Raw genomic sequence first — 22,494 nt, forward strand, 5'->3', positions numbered from 1 at the left:
AGTAATCAAAACAGCATGGTACTGGTACCAAAACATAGATATAAACCAATGGAACAGTACAGAGGCCTTGGAGGCAACACCACACATCTACAACCATCTGATCCTTGAAAACCTGACAAAAACAAGCAATGGGGAAAGGATTCCCTATTTAATAAATGGTGTTGGGTAAACTGGCTAGCCATATGCAGAAAGCTGAAACTGGACCCCTTCCTTATATTTTATACAAAAATTAACTCCAGATGGATTAAAGATTTAAACATAAGGCCTAACACCATAAAACTCTAGAAGAAAACCTGGGCAATACCATTCAGGACATAGGCATAGGCAAGGACTTCATGACTAAAACGCCAAAAGCAATGGCAACAAAAGCTAAAATTGACAAATACAATCTAATTTAACTTCAGAGCTTCTGTACAGCAAAAGAAACTATCATTAGAGTGAACTGGCAACCAACAGAATGGGAAAAAATGTTTGCAATCTACCCATCTGACAAAGGGCTAATATGCAGAATCTACAAAGAACTTAAATTTACAAGAAGAAAACAAACAACCCCATCAAAAAGTAGCCAAAGGATATGAAGAGTCACTTTTCAAAAGAAGACATATATGAGGCCAACAAGCACATAAAAAAATCTCATCATCACTGGTCTTTAGACAAATGCTAATCAAAACCACAATCACATACCATTTCATGCCAGTTAGATTGGCAATCATTTAAAAATCTGAAGAGAACAGATGCTGGAGAGCATGTGGAGAAACAGGAATACTTTTACACTGTTGGAGAGAGTGTAAATTAGTTCAACCATTGTGAAAGACAGTGTGGCAATTTCTCAAGGATCTAGAACTAGAAATACCATTTGACCCAGCAATCCCATTATTGGGTATATACCCAAAGGATTATAAATCCTTCTATTATAAAGACACATGCACATGAATGTTCATTGCAGCACTGTTTACAATAGCAAAGACCTGGAACCAACCCAAATGCCCATTAATGATAGACTGAACAATGAAAATGTGGCACATATACACTATGGAATACTATGCAGCCACAAAAAGGATGAGTTCATGTCCTTTGCAGGTGCGTGGATGAAGCTGGAAACCAACATTCTCAGCAAACTGGCACAATAACAGAAAACCAAACACCACATGCTCTCACTCATGAGAGTTGAACAATGAGAACACATGGACACAGGGAGGGGAACATCACACATTGGGGCTTGTTTTGGGGTGGGGGCTTGGGGGAGATAGCAGGGGGTGGGGGAATTGGGGAGGGCTAACATTAGAAGGAAATACCTAATGTATTAGGTATTAGGGGGATGGATGCAGCAAACCACCATGGCATGTGTATACTTATGTAATAATCCTGCATGATCTGCACACGTACCCCAGAACTTAGTCTAATAATAAAAAAAGAAATAGCCATATCCACCCACAGCTTTGGTAACCACTACCCTAATCAGTCAGCAGTCATCAATATTAAGGCAAGACATTCTATCAGTAAAAAGATTTCAACTTGCTGATTGTCAGATTATTATTATCATTTCTTAACAGTATTTTTAAATTGTTAATACACTGGTTTTTAGACCAAATACTATTGCACACTTAATATGCTATAGTATAGTATAAATACAATTATATATGAAATGGAAAATCAAAACAATTTGTGTGACTCACTTTATTGCGGGTCATCTGAAAATTAACCTGTAATATCTCTGAGATATGCCAATAGTCCCATTTCTAAAAAAAAAAAAAGTAGGACTCCTTAATGGGCTACTTTTTCTCAAGTGTTCTCCATCAAACTGGCTGAAGATTCTTGGAAATGGGATGCAATCATTGCCTTTTTTTTCACCAATTGTCCTCCATCTCCCTCTTCTTCATGCCTGTCAGACCTGTATCATGGTTCAATGATTCTTCCCACCTTCTCTAGATTCCTTCTTTTTATTATTCATAAGCATTTTTCCCCCAGTAAATGTCTTGCACAAAATCAATATTGTAAGAATCAGTTATCTTGGCATCTGCTTCTCAGAGGACTTAAACTTAGATTCTGGGGAAAAGATAAATAATCTGATGTTGGATGTGCAAATTTCGAGATGTTTATTAGACATCCGTTGAATAGGCATTTAGATCACATTTCTGGAAATACAGTGAGAGTTTTAGTCTGGATGTAGACATTTGAGAATGACAAAGAATCAATGATATAGAATCAGGTGATTTTTATCAAGGGAACAGAATAAATGAAGTGTAGAAGAGGATTGATGATTAAGCCTTGATTGATGACCTCGGTTAGAAAAGATGACTGACCGATGAAGTAGGGATTAAATTAGGAAGGCATGAAGGGCTGGAAGTCAAGTGAAGAAGTGTTCCAAGAAAGAATCTGTAATTAATCTTGCAAAATGCTGTTGACAGATCGGACCATACGAGTTCTAAGAAACGATTGGATTTGGCAGTGATGAGGTCACTGCTGACCTTAAGGAAAAGTCTTATAGGAGTTGTAGGGGTGGTAGAATTATGTGAATTTTTAAGAAAGAATGGGAAAATAAACAGTGAATATATAATGGGAGAGAATGTGTATGGAAACTGCTGTTAAGGACTTTCATCATAAAGAAGAGTAAAGAATTGGATGTTTTCTAGAGGATGAAATAGATTCAAGGAATTTTGATGGTCTGTTTTCCTTTAACATGGGAAAAATCATATTTGTGTGCTGATAGGAAGTAGGAAGGGGCAAAATTGATGATATAGTAAGAAGAGGGGAAAAGCTCTCTGTAGCAATGTCCTAGAGTTGGAGAGAAAATGTAGTTGGATGATCCAATCCTTGTAAAGTGAGGAAAGGCAGAGTTAATAAGCACAGATGGAGGTAGGTGGATAAATGTGGGTGATGACTCTTTTTTTAAAAAATCTCTTCTGATTCTATTTTCTGAGTTAAAGCGGAATCAAAGGGAAGTGTTAGAGGTTTTTACTTGTCTCAAGAGAGTGAATGGACTCAGGAATTGCCATATAAGATTGGCTGGCAGCTTTAAGAACCCATTTGGGGTTGTAGGCATGAATGTAAAGTGAGAGGAGTCTACAGGCATTGTGTTTTTTTCTGTAAAGCATGATCTGCTCTACAAGGGTAGGCACAAGAAGGCGTTGGATTGGATTTAATTACGGTCTAGCTATTGCCAATTTAATACCAGGAAGGAAAAGAGTGACACTGGAGTTGAGTTGAGGGGGTAAGCAAGGGAGTGATTAATATAACATATATAATATAATATAATTAATATAATATAAGCAAAGTGCAAACATAAGGATGGTGAGTATCCAGGTTGTCCTATCATCCCTAAAACATATGATGTAAGCAATTGCCTGTTTATGAGTAAAGCTCTCTTTTCTTTCTTGTATTAGTATGGCTTGGAGAAAGTTCTGGGGTGGTGATGCTTTGTAAAGAAAAATCATGAAGGAAAGCATTAAACACATCATTTACCTGCTATCCAGTATCTTTTTGGATCTGAACTGAAGGATTCATAAGACAGTTATTAACAGCTAATACATGAAAAGAAGAGACTTTTCTTGTTAACACAATGTATCAATGAAAATACTTCTCAAAGTAGTAAACTTATCCAATGACAATGCTTTGCTTAGATAAATTGGGTCAGCATATATATTTTCTGCAACAGCTAATCAAAATACTTTAATAAGCATAAGAATTCCATACTAAAACACAGAACTGAGATTCCTACCTCAGTTATTAGTGCATCTGATCCATTATACTTGATACTATTTTGCATTAAAATGATAAATGCAACAATTTCTTGTATGTTATATAAATAATATATACATAAAATAAAATATGAATATGTCACTTAATAGAAATATCTCAATAATTTCTTAAAATAGCTTTTTCAGGTACTCAAGCATTTCCTATGTGCATTTAAATGTTTGAAAGTAGTGTTTTCTAACAGGCAAAGATTTCATGATGAAGACACAAAAGGCTGTTGCAACAAAAGTGAAAACTGACAATTGGGACTTAATTAAACTACAGAGCTTCTTCAGAGCAAAGGAACCTATTAACAGAGTGAACAGACAACCTACAGAATGGGGGAAATTATTTGCAAATTATACATTTAGAGAGGCCTAATATTCCAGCATCTATAAGGAACTTAAGTTTACAAGAAAAAACAAATAATCCCCATTAAAAAATGGGCAAAGGATATGAACACTTTTCAAAAGAAGACATACATGTGGCCAACAATCATATGAAAAAAGCCTTAAGATCACTGATCATTAGAGAAATGCAAATCAAAACCACAATGAGATACCATCTCACTCTAGGCAGAATGGCTATTATTAAAAAGTAAAAAATTAAATAAATAAATAAATAAGAGCAGATGCTGGCAAAGTTGTGGAGAAATTGGAATGTTTCTACACTGTTGCTGGGAGTGTAAATTAGTTCAACCACTGTGAGAGACAGTGTGACAATTCCCCAAAGACCTAAAAACAGAAATGCCATTGGATCCAGCAGTTCCATTAATGGGTAATACCCAAGGAATATAAATTGTTTTATTTTAAAGACACATGCACATACGTGTTCATTGCAGCACTATTCACGATAGCAAAGACATAGGCTAAACCTAAATGCCCATTAATTGTAGACTGGATAAAGGAAATGTATGTAGGCACCATGAAGTACTATGCAGCCATATGAAAGAATTAGATCATGTCATTTGCAGGAACGTGGATGGGCCTGGAGGCTATTATCCTTAGCAAAACAATGCAGGAACAGAAAACCAAATACCACATGTTCTCACTTATAAGTGGGAGCTAAATGCTGAGAACACATAAACACATAGAAGGGAGCAAAACACACTGGGGCCTATCAGAGAGTGCTGGGTGGGAGGAAGGAGAGAATTAAGAAAAATAACTAATGAGTGCTAGGTTTAATCCCTGGGTGATGAAATAATCTGTACAAAAAACTCTCATGACACAAGTTCACCTATATAACAAACCTGTACATGTACCCCTGAACTTAAAATAAAAGTTAAATTAACAAAGAAAGTTGTGTTCTCTAAATACCTTAGAGAAAGACAATAATTCAATTTTTTATATTTAAAAAAATTAAATAGTTTTATAACAATAATTCTTAGATGTTTAAAAAGTGTTCAATGTTTTAAAATAATGGGATATAAAATTAGCAGAGTTCCTGCCTTGACTTTTTTACTTAAATGAACTAGATTTGCTTATATATACACTCATTGAATAAATAAACTGATATTTTATTTAACAGCAAAATTAAGTAAGCAATAATAATTTAAAATTCCTTTTGAAATACCTACATCTTGACAACATTTATAAAGCTAACAGCACATTTATATAGAAGATGTTTAGGATCCTCTATGATAAAAACATATATACATATGTATACAAGTAGTTTTTAAATTTTTTATTTTCCAACTATTAAGATAATATTTTTTTTCTATCTAATAATGACTATAAGGTGTCACCACAGCCTTTTCTTAAAAGCACCATTCCACCTCTGAGAATAAGCTGTTATTTTACTTAAGGCATATTGAACTTCTCCATGCACAAGAAGTTGGCCTGCCAGCCTAAAAAATAAGTTTTTATGCAGAACTTGTGTGGGAAGAATGAAATCTGCAATTTGACTTTTAGGAGTGTCATTTTCAGGGTCAAGCAGACTGGTGTTCAGCCCTGGCTCTGCCATCTATAGCCTGTGTGAATTTAGGCAAGTTTATACCTTTTAATGTTTCAGGTTTGCTATCTTTCTCTCACATACCCTTGAATAGAATATTAAGTACAAGAGAACAGAACCTAGTCTTGTTTAAAGACTCCCTAGTACCCAGCACACCAAAAGGTCCTTAATAAATATTTGTGGAGTAAATAAACATATAAAATATGTATTTTGAAGAGTATAAGAATAGTAATTATATAATAGGGATAGCTTTGAGGATAAAATAACACAATATATAATGAATACAGAGCATAGTCCTATAACAGAGTAACTATTCTTATTAGAGAAAGTTCTAGAAAAGCTGGATTAAGTTTACCTTCTGTGTCTAACCTCTACTTCCCCTTCAGATTGCGGAAGGGATTTATACTACAACTAGTGGCCCTGTGCCACACTCTAGCACCCATGTATGTATGTAAGAAGGAAAATATTTATCTTATTAATATTCATATCTCCTAAATCTTTCATAATATTTAGGAGAAGTGGAAACAAGTTAAATGAATTAAAGTACTTTAGCACACAATCTAAAACTCATGCCATCAGTGAAAATGTTTTCAGAGCTTAAGCATGCATACCAGAAAACAGGAGGTAGTACATGCGATATTTCATGGATTTTAAGGTACTTATTTTAAATTTTTACATATCTGAAATCCAGATGCATCTTACAGTTAATGGCATCTTACAATTGACTAATATCTTTCTTTCTTGGTAGTGCATAGCATAATATGATGTCTTAGAGTTGATGAAATATGTTATATATGAAAGCAGTCCTTCTCAATGTTTATTTCTTATCACCATTCACCCCTGGCAAAGAGCTTTCTAGGCTTTTTCCCCCTAATTTCTCACCTCCATGAAATGTTAATACTACAGATATACTCTGTATGCATATCTGTGTTTTGTATATGAAATGAGTAAGTTTCTTTTTCCCCATGAGCCAATTTTCTTCCCCGTGGGGGCTCTATTATATTGGAGACATAGGTATTAAGGTGATTGATTCCTTGTTGTTCTTAGGTTTTAGAATTTCATTTACTAAGATAATGGGAATCATGAGCTAATTCTTAGCGTTAGCAGTTTTGGCTTTAATTATATAACAGAATGTCTCGGAATGGTATTATTATCATAAATTTCAAAATGCTGTCAAAATGCCTGCAAAGTTTGAACATTTGCTATTTACCCCAACAACCAGAAAGCTGTCCATAATATTTTTTTAATAAATAAAAGGTCTTCAAGTTTATCCAGTGATGTCATTCAACATATATTTCTCATTATATGAATAAGATTATTTAAGAATTTCAATGTATAAATTTAGGATGTTCACTACTTCACTTTTACATATTCATTACTTTAAAACCATAACGTGAACAATACATCCATAAAAGACCATCTGATTTTCATGAAGTACTAAGAAATATGCTGTTTTATGCTCCACATATTATACTCAGTTGGGAGAATGAAGATGTGCAATTGTTGAAGCCTTTGTATAGACTCATGTACTGCAATCTAAGGAGTTTTGGGATTCCCACCTCTTATAGTAATAATGGGATATAGAGATCAGTTCATTTGTGACTGGTAGTTTGCACGAAAAAGAAAATAGGGATACAATCGCTGCCCATCAGAAAAGAGTTTTCTCTTGTAAAGTAATTATTATATTCAATACCTTTAACTGATAGAGAAAGGAGTGATTTATGTACTTGGATAATATCTTTAAATAGCAAAATTGTTCAGTATGTTCTTAAATATTCACTTATCTTTCTCTGGGCTATGCAGTTCAACTTTCATTTTAAAAAAATTAGTGGTGCAAAAAACTTCTAAAATTAGTGATACATAAAATCTAACTTTTTTGTATATATTGCAATAATATTATTTTATATTTGACAATTCAAACATGTTTATATTGGCCCAGTTGTATTTGGTTGTGTTAATTGGCTCTTTTGGACACTCAGATGTGCCAGTACACTGTGCAGTTGTTATAGGTGATGTGAAATATTCTAGTAGACGAAGCAATGTATCAGCAAAAGTTAATTAAGATGAGCAGTGCTCCGAAGAGACTCATCGTCAGAATACAGAAATCTACATCACTGCTTTATCAATTTAGTTAATTGTACATAGCTTTTGTAAATAAGTTGAAAATTAATTCAAAACCAGAAATCATCTCCCCCGCTGCTCCTGGTACTTGCTCTTTCTCTGCCTTTCAATCGAAGCATCTCCATGATACTCCGGGCATAGACATCTCTCAAGTTAACACTGATATATGAGTCAGTGGCTATATTCTTGGTAAGCTTCTTTAGGGCTTCACGCTGTCTAACAGCTGCTTCCTTGAGTTTCAAGGTGAAGTAGCAAGCAGAGAAGCGATCATTAATAATAGCAATAGGCAAGGCCAAGACAAGAATTCCCGATAAGATACACATGAAGGCCACGATTTTGCCTGTGGTGGTGTCTGGTCTAATGTCCCCATATCCCACAGTGGTCATAGAGGTGGTGGCCCACCACCATGCACAAGGGACACTTGTGAAGGTTGTGTCAGGAATGCTTTGCTCAGCAAAGTATTCTACAGTTGAAAATATGGAGATTCCCACAGATAGAAATAGGAGCAGTAGGCCGACTTCTTCATAACACTGGGTAATTGTCATCCCAAGCGAGCGTAATCCTGCAATAGAGCAAATGCTGTCAGTCACTGGCATCTCTTTTCTTTCTCTTCCTTCACTCCCTTTTCTCCCTCCTTGCTCTCCACAAACTGCACTGAACACTTAATAAGACCCCAGCCCGGGGCAATGTTCTGGGGATAAGAAGCTGGTTAAATCATAATCCTTGTGCTCAGGAACTCACAGTCTAGTTGATGGAGCCAGGTTGAGATGGCTAGAGAGAAATCTTAGATTCATTAATTTGCCTATAGACTTATTGAACTTCTACTATTAAAAAGAAGGTGAGAGGTAAGGCTGAAGGCAGGCAGGGGGGTTATGATAGGAGTTTTGTACAGACTTTAGTTGGTACAGACTTTAGCCTGTACAATAAGAGGCCTTTGCAGTATTGCATGTGGAGGGCTCATTTGGTGACATCTGCATTTCAATGCATCATTTTATCATTTGTTTCTAATGCCAATTTTATGTTGTCTTATATTTTATGTGTCCATTTTTCTCACCTTCCTGGTAAAGTTTAACACAATCAGGAATCTGATTATTGGAAAGCCAGAAAAAGTAAAGGTTGGACACCATAGCAACAAAGCGAAGCAGCAGAAGCAAGTTAGGCATTGGTGATAAAATCCACATGAGAACCTCACATGTATATTCCGGGGACATTCTTAGTGGTATGTCAGGAGGAGGTCTGAACTCCCAAGACACCCACTGAAACCCTAGTCCTTAATACCAAAAGTATAGGAAATGATCTCCCTGAGTACAATAAATTTCTGCTTTCCTATAGTAACATAGACCTGAATACAGAATATTTCTCCATTGCAAAAAGGTATGGGAAATGGAACCACTAGAGAATTTATTCATTATGAAGCATTGGCTGCTTTTCCATTCCTAGATCTGAGGATTTATTAAAACCCAAGGAGACAGACCCATGATAATTCCAATTCCATCTCTGAAGACACTAGGCCCTATGGGGGAGTAAGAAGAGCCCATTATGGAATCAGTCTTTGAATGAACAGTAAGATTTTCTCCCTAATACTAGAGAGATGGTTTTTAAAGTTTGTTCACATTTTGAAATCATATCAACATGATGTCAGAATGATATCACCTCAGAAGTCCAAAACAATACCTCTTAGAATCATTTTTTGTTTTTATTTGCTCACTAGAGACTATTTCAAATGCATTGGCATACTAATCATACTCTCATTATTTTGAATTTTGCTTTTCAAATTTTGAGATATTCTTGAATTATGAACCGGCTATTTTTAAAGATCACTGAATATTTTTAAGTTTAACTTCAAAAGAATATCTTTTGGAATATCTTTATAATACCTTTACCTTTTTAAAAAAACTGGCCTTGATATGTCTACATGAAATTACATTTCTTAAATAAATTCACAATATATGAGGAAATGCATAGCATTTGTCTGGAAATACTGTTTTAATTTAAAGGCAAAATGTTCAAAACAATTTTGTAGGCTGGGCGCGGTGGCTTATGCCTGTAATCCCAGCACTTTGGGAGGCCGAGGCTGGCGGATCACGAGGTCAAGAGATTGAGACCATCCTGGCCAACAAGTCAAAATCCCATCTCTACTAAAAATACAAAAAATTAGCTAGGTGTGGTGGTTTGCACCTGTAGTCCCAACTACTTGGGAGGCTGAGGTAGGAAAATTGTTTGAACCCAGGAGGCAGAGGTTGCAGGGAGCCAAGATCCTGCCACTGCACTCCAGCCTGGGCGACAGTGTGAGACTCCATCTCAAAAAATAAATAAATAAATAAAATTAAAAAAAAAAACAAAATTTTATAAGGAAAGTAAAGCTGGCCAAATTTGTAGCATGTTATCTCTGTTAACTTAAAAGAAAGGATATGAAAGGGCCTTGGTAATTGTTATGCCATTATACAGGTGAGGAAGCTGAGGCATGAAGAGGTAGCTTATCTGGTAGAAAGCTACAGAGCCAGGATTTAAATCTAGTTGTCTAGCCAAAAACACGTTATTCTATAACACTTCTTAACTTTTATTCATAATTAATACATGGGGAAGTATGCCATCTATGTTTACATTTTAATAAGTGTAGTGTTGAGGCAAAATTGTCAAATATTGTAATTCACATATTTTTAATAATTAAGAATTTACTAAAACTTTATACTTGTTTTAGAATGGAGAAAATCTTTGAAGAGGTGACATTGTGGAAATTATTTTCCTTTTCCTTTCTTTTCAAGAAAAATGTAGTATTTACCGGGAGTTTTTAAATTGAGTCTTGTGAACAGTTTATAAATACTTGAAGAAAGCATCCCATTATCTGTGTCAGAAAACAGAGTGTGGTACTTGTAAGAGTTGTTGGAAACCCCATTATCAAATTCCTGGTATGTGAGACTAGCTAGGAAAATACACTACCAAAATTATATTATGATAAGTTCTAATTACCAGAGAAAAGTTGAAAAAAAAATCAGAGGTTAATTTCACCCTGTATTTATAGCAAGAAACAGCTATCATCAACCTTTTTTGAGGTGGTTGGTCTGGGCACATACCTATGGAAATAATCTAGGAATAGGTATCTCTAGCCAATTTATTTGTACTAATATGTGTTTTTATCAACATACATAAAATTAATATGGCACTCCAGTGTTTCTCAAAGTGTGATCCAAGAACCACCCACATCAAAGTCATTGGTGAACTTACTATTTAAAAAATGTATACTACTAGATCCAACATCAAGCTTTCTGGGGGTTGTATCTAGAAGCTGTATTTCAACAAGCTTGTCTGGGGATTCTTATTTTCATTAAGGTATGTCATAAGGAAACTTATAGGTACTCCAGAACATCTGACAGCTGCAGGGTCAGCTCCTGATAACTACTACTACTGGGGATGCAAAAATCATCTTTAATCAGTTCCTATGATTTTTGCTGATATTAATTATAATTTTCATGTACCTTATGTGTTTATATGTGTGTTGTATGGAGACTTTTCTAGGAATATATTAATTAGATTTTCAAAATCTCTATGGCACAAAAAGAAACAACTAGGGGATCTCTGTATTCCCCTCTCTCATGCATCCCAGGTTAGAGACAAGAATTTAATTAGTTTATTTGCTTTCTTCCAAAGCAAAATATTTCCTTTGCTTCTTCAAAAATTTTGGAAAGGGCACCTGCACCTAGTCATCTCTCTTTCTGTATGTTCAGAGAAGGCTCTGAAAGGCTGACTTTCCCTTCTGCCAAGGAGCAAATGTAGCACGCACCTCTTGGACACAGAAGAGAAACTGGCTTATGTCCCTAAATGTCATATATAATTTATGTGTATCTTTTTATGTCATTTACGCATGTTTTGTCTAGAACCTTGAAGAGGCAGCATGCCTTTAATTTTTGGACATTTTCTGGGCAATGGTTTCAGATAAGCTGAGGTTAGCGAATGGTCAAATTGTGTCTCAACATTTCTCTTATGACGAGGAGGTATGTAAGAGCTCACTTTTCTATACCTGTGAGAACAACTTCAAGGTTTTGCTTCCCAATATCTCCTTAGAGGTCATGATCAGGTAAAGTATGGGAGTTGGTAATTTTGAATATTAGTTCAGCGTTACTTTCCTTGTACTGTGGTCAAATAATAAATGCTTACATGAAATGGCAAATGAAAAGGCATCAATGAAATCTGAATACCTGTGGAATGTCTGCCCAGCTTTAGCATGCGCAGAGCCCTGAGCAGCCTCAAAACCTGGACAATGCGCCCCACGTTCTCCAGCTCCTGCGTCGTCTGGCTCCCACTCAGGCTCTCTACCAGAAGAGTGATGTAGAAGGGCAAGATGGCAAGGAGGTCTATGATGTTTGGCACCTTTCTCAGGAAGTGACATCTGTCCCGCACACACAGGAAGCGGAGGACAAACTCCCCAGTGAACCAGCTAATGCACACATACTCCAGGATTTCCAGCAGCTGCAGGTCCAGCCAGCTTAACTCAGCTGACATCAGGGCCATGTTAATGATGGACACCACCACGAAGATAATGGAGATGACCCCAAAGATACGGGCAGCTGTGGAAGATCCAGGTTTCTCCAGGATATTCCAGAGCTTCTGGCGAACAGTGGGACAAGGTCCTTGGGAGAAGTCCTGTTCACTCTCATGTTGACTTTCCTGGTCTTCTGTGTCCTTCTTGAAGTCTAAAGTTTCACTCAGTTCTTTTCTTCTGAAGTATCTTTTAGAGAAGACAATTTGGTGATTAGTCTAACTTTATTAAAATACGGAAGTAGAAGATAATTAAACAGGGCAGGGAGGTCAGCCTTTTTCATTCAATAAAATGTAGAAAAATGTCTATTCATGTTTTACTTAGGTTGTCTCTTGCCCACAGAATTTCTTAGTTAGGATTATTATGTTTTCCTTTCTTTCTTTTTTTTTTTTTTTTTTTTTTGAGACAGAGTCTCGCTCTGTTGCCTAGGCTGGAGTGCAGCGGAGCAATCTCGGCTCACTGCAACCTGCACTTCCTGGGTTCAAGTGACTCACCTACCTCAGCCTCCTGAGTAGCTGGGATTAGAGGTGTGCATCACCACCCCCAGTTAATTTTTTACTTTTACTAGAGACAGCATTTTGCCATGTTGCCCAGACTGCTCTCAAACTCTTGGCCTCAAGTGATCCACCTGCCTTGGCCTCCCAAACTCCTGGGATTATAGGCGTGAACCACCACACCTGGCCTCGATTATAATTTTTTAAAATGACACTTTCTAAGTAGAAGTTTATACATAACAAAACTACTTTGGATTAATACATTTTATTACCCATTTTCTGGTAACAAGAACAGATGTTTGCCAGGTGGAATTTTTTGGGGGGTGTAAAGAAAGGGTATTCATGAAGAAATGGTTGTAATAGCAAAGTAAGAGCAAAGTTTCCCTCCAAGTTCCACAATCCTTCAATCAAGGGACCAACATTTTATCTTCTATATTTAAAACAATTCTCCATTGAAGGTCTTCAAAGTCAGTGATCTAGGTTTGATAAATGATAATGCTGCATGCCAAATCTTTCATTCCTATGCATGCACCTTTTGGAGCATGGCTTTTCTGATTCATTTATTCAGTCACCAAATATTTATTGTGGGCCTAAAGTCCTTGCCTTATACCTTAAATTAGCATACTCAAAAAAGTGAACAAAGAGATTCAAAAAGTTCTATTCAAAAGTTGGCGTTGACGCTTTTCTGTCCCCCACCCCCACCCCACCTGTCAGCCCAGAGGTGGCCACACCTATTACTAGGCCTGGCTCCAGTGAAGCTGGTGTAAAGCCTCAAATCTACCTGTGCTTCCCTCTCTTTCTCTGCCTCGCCCGCCTCCCCGCCCAGCCGCCGCGCGACTCCGGGTTACCTGTCCCTGCAGCAGGAATCTATGCTGAGCTCATCGATGCCCCAGTACTGGATCTCCTGCAGGAAGGAGAGCGCGCACAGCTGCTCCATGACATGCAGGCGGCCCGTGCGGTAGTAGTGCAAGACGTAGCGGAACGCCTGCGAGCTGCGGTCGAAGAAGTACTCATTGTCCACTGGGTTGGCATCGTCGCAAAGCTCCAGGGGGCTGGGCACGGCGGCCAGGGCCCCGGGGCGGCGGTAGGAAGCCACCACCACGGCCAGCTTGCCAAGGCGCGTGTGCGGGAAGCAGGACAGCGCCTGCTGCGAGAGCACGAAGCGGCTGCCGCCCACGTTGACCGTGAAGCAGTCCCCGAGCGCCAAGGGCTCCCCTTCACCCTCGCTGCAGAAGACACTGGAGTCCAGGGAGGTCAGGGAGCCGCTGTCCAGCGGCGAGTCCAGCGGCGAGTCCAGCAGCGCTCTGCCGCTGGAAGGCATCTCTATCCCAGTCGCCGCGGCCTGAGGGCGCCACAAAGTTGGGGACACCCCGAAAGCGCTGGTTCCGCGAGGGCGGTGGCACGGCCCCCGGTGGCGGCCGGGATTCCCCGGGCTCCGGAAGGGGTTGCCTCTCCCTGGCGCACCCCTACTCTCTCCACCCGCTGTGCGCCTTCCTCCTCCTGCCGCTAGGGAGCTGCGAGTGCGCGGAAGCAGCGCACAAGTGGCAGAGAGAGGAGTCAGATCGGGAGCAGAGCAAGGGTCGCGCTCAGAGCAAGGATCAGGTGAGGTCCGAGCCTGACACAGCCCTGTGCACACTGCCGGTCGCCGTGGCCCTTCCCAAACGTTGTCACTCTGCCTCCCAACTTCGCAATTGCGATTCCCAGACTGGGAGGTGTACAGATTGAATGACTCGCTACTTGGTGGGTGGAGGGGTTGGGGAAGGGAGGAAGGAGGGAGACGTGGGGTGGAGGAGGAGGAGGAAGAGGAGAGAAGATGACTCTTAGCTGAAAGCAAGCAAGCAAGGGGGATGGAGAGACTCACTACTGCCCGCAGGAGACCAAAACAAAAAGTTCAGAAAGCAGAGGAAATGGTAGCCTGGTCCCTTCCAACTTGAGAATTTATATTCCTCCTTCTTCTTTTACTGTTGCTTCATAGGCCTCCCCGGGGGTGTTCGCTGGGGGTGTGAGCACGTGGGGGAGGGTGCTCTGGGTAAAGGGGCCGCACCATTTTCTCCCAATTAACTCTCATTCTAGTCTGATGATCACCGACGCTCCATTTTCTTCTCCCGTCTCCCTTAAGTTTTGACCTCCTGCTTGAGAAACAAGGATAATTAATGATGACTTTTTATTGAAGCCCCAGTGTGTCACTAAGAACTAGGAGTGTCACGGTCAGCCCCCACCCTGTCGAGTGTCCACCCAGTGTTGAGGCACTTTGTTGAGGCACCCTTCCTTTTAGCCATTTCTGTCCCTGCAAGTTTTCCGGAGAGCAGGTGTTCTGAGCACCGCGGAGCTCTCATTTTAGAAGGAAAGGCAAAAAGACAAGGAATAGAACAAGCGTGGGCTGGGGCAGGAATTTAAATAGTAACGACGGCCTCCCTCGTTAAGGGGAGAAGCCGAGGCCAGCGCCCAGGTGAGACTGGAAGTGTACCCACGGGGCCTCTGGGAGCCGCGCTGCTCCAGCCAACCTGTTGGACTCCGGTCGAGGAGGTAGGGGCGGGAGGGAAGAGCAAGTGACTCACCTGCAGCTCCCGGCACGTCTGGTCTGCGCGCAGCGGCGCCGGCGCAGCAGGTGACGTACCCGTCCTTTGATCCTCTTGGTCTACACGTGAGGTTGACTCAACTGGTCCGGGAGGGAAACTGTGCTCCAGCTGAGCTCTACCCAGCACTTGCTGCCTCGCCTTGCCTCCACCTGCCTCCGGGCTCCTGGCCCCTGGGCTCAGGCTGAGCGTATCCGCCCCCGCCCCGCGCTAGCTCAGAGAGCCACCAGCCCGGTGCTTCCAGCACCAGCAGAGGGGAGTGGCAGGATCGAAGGGAGGGAGGTGAGACAGCGAGGGTGGGGGCGGGGGGAGTGAGGTGCTCGGTGACACTGAATATAATATTCATCCTGAACACACTTGCAGAATTGCTGCATTTGATTCCCGTTTCCCTGGATCTGTGTCTTTGCAAATGCTCCAGAACAAAATTTCCAACTGTGTGCTAAACTTGAGGTTAGGGCAGTTATATTAACTGCTTTGTTTGGCATGGTTCAAGGTTTTCTCATTTTTAGCAGGCATCTCAGAATCATGCATTTTTCAAGTCTTTGCCAGAGAGAGTGAACCACACTCATCTTTGTTGATTTCTAGTAAGTATATATAGAATACATATTGGAAAGCGTATATTATGGATACACTTACATATATAAGTATATATTAGAAAGCATATATATATATATACACACACACACACACACATATATACACACATATTAGGAAGTATATGTAAAGACATAAGCAGGCAGGATAAGCTTTTTCATAGATTGAACAGAAGTGTAGCTGTTTAGTTCTAGCTTTGCCAACTGGCTGTGAAAAGTCTATCATTTATTTCAGGGGTCTCAGTGCCTTTTTCAGTGTAATTTCGAGTTTTAATAAAAACACCCAACATTTAATGCGTGCTTACTTTATGCCGGGAAATTTGAAGGCTCTTTACTCATGCAGTACCTTATTTAATCATAATGACAACGCAATGAGGTAGCATATACCCATTTTACAGCAAGGAAAACTGAGGTGCAGAAAAATTAATTGATTTATAAAGGGCCACACAGTTCAAATCAAATCCAGGACTACATGTCAGAGGCTGCCTTTTTAAACAAGATGCTAGAAACATTATTTTTGTTGATAAATCAATGTGATTGTTTTTATTTTCTTTGTTTGCAAGTTTCTAATGAAGGACAGGAGTTTAATGAGGTATTTTCATCACTCCTTCAGCAAAAGTTTACTGAGCATTCACTATGTACTGGTGCTATTCACGGTGCTTGAGATATAGCAATGAAGAACAGACAAGATCTCTGTCCTTGTGGTGCTTATAGTAACCCTCTGAGAATAAATGGACAACTTCAATAAACCTTTTTAAACTATAATATTTATAGGCATGCTTCTTTTGACAGGCATCCATTTGGTTAATTTCTCTCCATAAAGAACTCTTCCATACAGTAAATACAGAGATGCTAGAATTAGCCCAGTAAATAGTTCATCATTCTGTATAGGTATTGTGTTATTATTTTTTAATGTAGCAGAACTTTTCCCTACACAGCAAGAAAACTCCTCCAACATCTCAATTATAGATTATTTATGTATTGAAAAAAGCCAAAGTATTCATACCATGATTAGCAAAAAAAGTCTATACTAGTTTTTTTTATTTTTTATTTTTTTAAGATGGGGTTTCACCATGATGGCCAGGCTGGTCTTGAACTCCTGACCTCAGGTGATCCACCCACCTCGGCCTCCCAAAGTTCTAGGATTACAGGCGTGAGCCACCGCGCCCAGCCTATACTAGTTTTACAGAATATGGTGAGGAAGGAGGAAAGCATTCAGAGGAAAATGGTGGTTTTAGGTGAGGAGAGAGATCTTAGACAAGTAACCAGAGGTTAGTGAAAGATGACAGGCTTCTGGTTCTCCTCCCCTGCCACTAAGCCACTGAACCTCAGTTGTAAAGAATGTTGTCCTGTAGAAGTAGTTATAATAACCCCTCCTTAAAAGTCAGGCTCTCTGCTACACATCTGACTTCTCACAATCTGACTTCTTCTGCTACACATCTGACTTCTTACAATGAAGTAAGCATTGAACTCCTTAGTTACAGATTTCAACTTGGATGTTCATAGGCACTAAGAAAGTAACTTTCTACCTTACATAGTGAATATGGGAAGGGGTATATGAAAGGCTTGAAACAGACCCTTTCTGATTCCTGACTCTATCTCAACTGCTAACAGCCTAAATGTTTCAATCGGGCGTTGATTGTAGTTATAACAATTTACACTAATCGAGACAATCATAACTAGAGGGATGATTAGTCAACGGAAAGTATATAAATATAAATGACCCCTTTTAAAAATATAGAGTCTTGAGTAATAAAATTCCCCACCTGTGCTCTGTGCCTCTCCCTTAAGGCTATTGATTTTCCTTCCTTGGTGGCTCAGGTTTTAGTCAGAGACTCCAAGGAAGAGCACACCATAGAATAAAAAGGGAAATATGTCCACTTGAAGGATACTTTTTTTATCCCTAATCCTGACCTGAGGTATAACTTGAGCTATGTCAAAGGAGAACTGCCGATAAGTAGTTGGGGGTGGTGAGGTCTTGCTTTCCATTTCGTTTCTACATAGCATGGGAGGAATGTGATTGTCATGTGGGAGGTTGCTTAGTACTGTAATGTGAAAACTCAACAGTCTAAAGCCTTTGGGTATATTCCCTAGTCATCAGATGTTATATTCCAGTGATTTTCCATTGAGACTCTTGTTATGAAAAACTCTACTTGCTTTTGGCTTCATCTATCAAGTCCACCTGTATGGAATTGAATATGGAATCTTCAGTGACAACTAGTATTTTTAATTCTTTCATTTTTTATGAGTATTTTTACGTTTTTTATGAACAGTGTATATTCTTAAAAGTTATAATAAGATCAAAAGAAAAATCGCATTCTTTAAATGTCTAACTCGATAACAATTATGAAAATAGAAATTAAACATCATTTTAAGCTTATTAGAAAATCCTACTGTTAAAAATATGTTACACTTGATTTATGCTTTGAATAAATTATGAGAATATTTATATTGATATCATATTCTGTTTACCTGTGATACATTTGAATAATATGATGTTTCTGTCAAATCATTAATGCTTATCTCTAATATGAATGTTTAAAACAATTGTACAGATATAATCATGGCATTAAAATTTTTTAGGAAAATGTACATTCATTATTAATTTATATTGGAAATATTGCAACTTTTTTGATAATTAGGTAGACATGTGAAATATAATGAGCGAGTAATCTTGAATAAACAGCTTTATAAAACTCAACTAAATTCTAGATTTTCATTTTTAATTCCCTTCCTGTCGTTTCATACATTTACACTAAATTCATTTAATTTTTATCATTCGTCAACAATGCAGACAATGTTTTGCATGAGGTATGTATATCTTTGGCTCTGTGTTTGATTTCTTAGGAACTAACAACCAGATAGATGTACCAATTGTGATGATGTTTAAAAATGTCTTTGTGTGTGAACAAAATGGCTTTATCCTTTTTTCCTTCATTGCATTGGGATATGTTTAAAGGTAAAAGAAAATCTGACAAATTCTATCTATTCATCTTTCATGTGCCTTCTAGGCGCTTGGAATAAATCCTTCCAACTGTATGACAGCCCACTCTAATGCAGAATTTAGCTTAATGTGGGCTTGTTCTGGATTTCTTCCAAGGGAAGGCAATTATCTTTGGAAGTACCCAAGAAATCATTTTTATAGCCTAGTCTGCTACAGAGATAGCATGATGGGTTGATGACGGTGATGGTGAAGATAATAATATAATAATTGCTGCTACCTTTATATATTTAGTCCCTTTTCTGCCTTCTGTAGGCTGCATGACCTTAACAAGTTTCCTAAGCCCTGTAAGTCTCATTCTTCTCATCTGTAAAATGGGGATAACAATAGTACTTTATGTTATTATTTTAAAATTAAATGAGATAATCCATGTAAAATGTATAGTGCAGTGTCATTATTCTTGTCGTTTTTATTATTGTTATGTTTCAGGAATTTTTCTGTACTTCCCCCTACCCCCACGTACCTAATTAAAGACTTACAAGATGATAGGCATTATGTAAAGAATTTTACTAACATGATCTTATTTCTTTTATATTTTAAATATCCTAACAAAGAAGGTAATATTATTATTCTTGTTTTCCAGATGAGAAACCAGGATCAGAGTGTTAAAATAATTTTCCAAGTGTCAAACGGATAGTAGATGTAGATTTGAACACATTTGTTTGGCTCAAAGCCTTTATTCATTGAAGAGCATTGATATAAAAATAATGGGATGAGAAATCACTGTTAGACATTTTCCTCTTTTCCTTACAAATAATTTTGAGAAAGGAAAATTTCTATTATATGCTCCAAATAATTAAGATATGACTATACATTATCAGCAGTAACCAACATATGACTGTGATTTCACATTTAAATAATTTGATTTTTTTTTCTAATCATCATTCTCCAAAGGAGATAGCCAATTGGGTTGATCATTAAATGATTTTCACTATGTTGCTACGATATACCAAAGGCATGTCAAATTTTTCTTGAATTATCAGGAAATGTATAGACTCAGGATATTTATTATTCACCAGGTTGTTTATTATAATTACAATGAAATTAAACTTTTATAAACAAGATTTAGAAGCAGTGGAGCAAAAGCATCTCGAGCTCTCTGCTCCTCATGTTCTAAGAGCTGTTATGTGAACCCAATATTGAAGTTGAAAATTCCAATGAAATTCTTTTTCACTGAGCTCTATCAAATCCCCTTATGTTGATAGAGAAGGCTCAGTCATATGAAACCATTAAAAACTGTGCTTCTCATTTGAGTGTATTTTATTTATTAATACTAGAAGTAAAATTGCAGTTAGACTTATTCCTTACTCTATTTAGTACTTTTCTTCATTATTAAGGAACTCAGTAAACTTCATCTTGTAATTGGAAGAAAGGTAATCTTTGCACGCCATACTGTTACAAGGTTTTTTTTTTTTTTTTTTTTTTTTTTTTTTTTTTTTTTTTGGTTATTGTTGTTTTGAGTAAGAGTTTCACTCTTGTCACCCAGGTTGGAGTACAATGGCGTGATCTCGGCTCACTGCAACCTCCACCTCCCAGGTTCAAGTGATTCTCCTGCCTTAGCCTCCTGAGTAGCTGAGATTACAGGCCCATCACCATGTCCAGCTGATTTTTTGTATTTTTAGTAGAGATGGGATTTCACTATGATGGCCAGGCTGTTCTCGAACTCCTGACCTCGTGATCCACCTGCCTCAGCCCCCTAAAATGCTGAGATTACAGGCATGAGCCGTTATGCCTGGCCTTGAACTCATTTTTGACAATGAATGGGCACCTGGCGGACAAGATTTTTAATGTTAATTTTTCTTGGTTTTTCTCTAATCTACTCAAAATTGAAAAGTGTATCACTCAGTAAATATGTACGGACATGTGCTTTTACAATATTCGGGGGTAGTTATGAGAATACATAGATAGAATATGTATATAAAGTATCCTATATCATATATACAATACATATGAATATAGACATCTATCACATGCATATGAAAAACTAACATTGCACTTTATAATGAATACTAGTTTGGTGGATTACATTTTCTTAATCTATGCAAGGAAAGTAATCAGCAATCAGAGACAATGTAAAAAAAATAGGAAAGATAAGCAATAGAGAGGCAATTTTTCTCTACAAAATGGTTCTTAGTTATATGGCATAGTCCTTTTAAATAACATCCTCGTGGCATTTTAAACATAATCTAATAAAAGAAAAAACATGAAGTAACTTTTTTAGGACATATATGCTGAAATCTGTGCCAAAATGTTTTTGTTAAACAGATTGTGAAACTGTGTAGAATACCTGTTATTCTGTTATTCTAATCTCAGTTAAGGCACATAGACACTAATGGAAATATTACGTATGTTAAATCATTGCATACAAATGGGATAACCTCAATTCTGTTTTAACTCCCAAGTCAATGCTTTTTAAACTTAGCTGCATGTTCTACTTTCTTCTACTCTTCACTTTAGGACCAAAAAAAAAAAAAATATGAAATGTACACATAAATCTTGTTTATTTTTAAAAAGAGCCCAGGATCAGTGCATGTATTCCAGAATTTATTTTCTCTACACCGTATAATTATATTGATGGCAACTGAATATACAAATTTGTCACTCTTGCAACATGAAGAGTAGCAATGAGCCATATGGCTTCTCCTTTACACCACTGCAGCTGATTGACATCTCAGTTATAGACTCAGCCTCACAGTTCTCCCACAAACAGATTTCCCGGAAATCTAAACCAAATGAGAATCCAGAGGGAAGGCAAGACATAGTAAATTTGTGATAGGCCTGGTTTTCTCTTTGATTTCTATAAGGTCAAATTTATCCATTTAGTACAAGGGAATGTTTTATTCTTAAGGTGACGACAAGAAATATCATTTTATAGTTATAATTTTTTTTAAATGGAAATAAAATAATTTGTAAAAGAATAGAAATAAATAAGGCTTTTAAATACATTTAAGAAATCATCAATGCAGTCATAGGTTCAATATTTATGATGACTCTGGGTCCCATATGTCTTACTGTTAATAGCAGAAGCTTATGAAAAATCAAGAACAGATAATTACTGACTAACCAAATGGAAGTTTTGAGTATGTGTTTATATGTATGTACAGCACAAGTATTTTAATTTGATTTTTAAAAATTAAAAAATTGCCAGGTGGAGTGGCTCGCACCTGTAATCCTAGCAATTAGGAGGGCTGAGGTGGGTGGATTGCTTGAGGTCAGGAGTTCAAGACCAGCCTGGGTAACAGGGCAAAACCCCATCTCTAAAAAAAAAATAATAATAAAATAACCTAGCTAGGCATGGTGGCATGTGTCTCTAGTCCCAGCTAATCAGGAGCCTGAGGCTTGGGATTGGTTGAGCCCAGGTCAAGGCTGCAGTGAGCCATGATCACACCACTGTGCTGCTGCCTGGGTGAAGAGTGAGATCCTGTCTCAATAAATAAATAAATAAGATATAGGTATTCTAAAATTGTGTTTCCTCACTTGATATTGT

At 37.9% G+C, this 22,494-nt stretch overlaps 1 protein-coding gene across 1 annotated transcript; it reads right to left on the minus strand.

The window, feature by feature from the left end:
* Positions 1–5,229: 5,229 nt before the first annotated feature.
* Positions 5,230–15,820, minus strand: KCNV1 (potassium voltage-gated channel modifier subfamily V member 1). The gene is made up of 4 exons (XM_032252165.1): positions 15,396–15,820; positions 13,686–14,966; positions 12,003–12,532; positions 5,230–8,368 (listed from the first exon to the last, which is right to left on the minus strand). The coding sequence occupies exons 2-4, from the start codon at positions 14,156–14,158 to the stop codon at positions 7,857–7,859; spliced, it is 1,515 nt and encodes a 504-aa protein (XP_032108056.1). The 5' UTR covers positions 14,159–14,966; positions 15,396–15,820; the 3' UTR covers positions 5,230–7,856.
* Between the last annotated feature and the right edge of the window lie 6,674 nt (positions 15,821–22,494).

The sequence above is a fragment of the Sapajus apella genome, unplaced genomic scaffold (assembly GCF_009761245.1).
Source record: "Sapajus apella isolate SASKATOON/1434 unplaced genomic scaffold, GSC_monkey_1.0 scaffold3, whole genome shotgun sequence".
In the NCBI taxonomy this organism is placed as follows: Eukaryota; Metazoa; Chordata; class Mammalia; order Primates; family Cebidae; genus Sapajus; species Sapajus apella.

Excerpts from the sequence above, each read along its gene's own strand:
- KCNV1 (XM_032252165.1), bottom strand. The coding sequence starts at position 14,158 with ATGCCTTCCAGCGGCAGAGCGCTGCTGGACTCGCCGCTGGACTCGCCG. Across the intron at positions 12,533-13,685 it reads GATTCCTGCTGCAGGGACAG|ATACTTCAGAAGAAAAGAAC; the intron begins GTAACCCGGAGT and ends CTTCTCTAAAAG. Across the intron at positions 8,369-12,002 it reads GCTGGGCAGACATTCCACAG|GATTACGCTCGCTTGGGATG; the intron begins GTATTCAGATTT and ends GCTCTATTGCAG.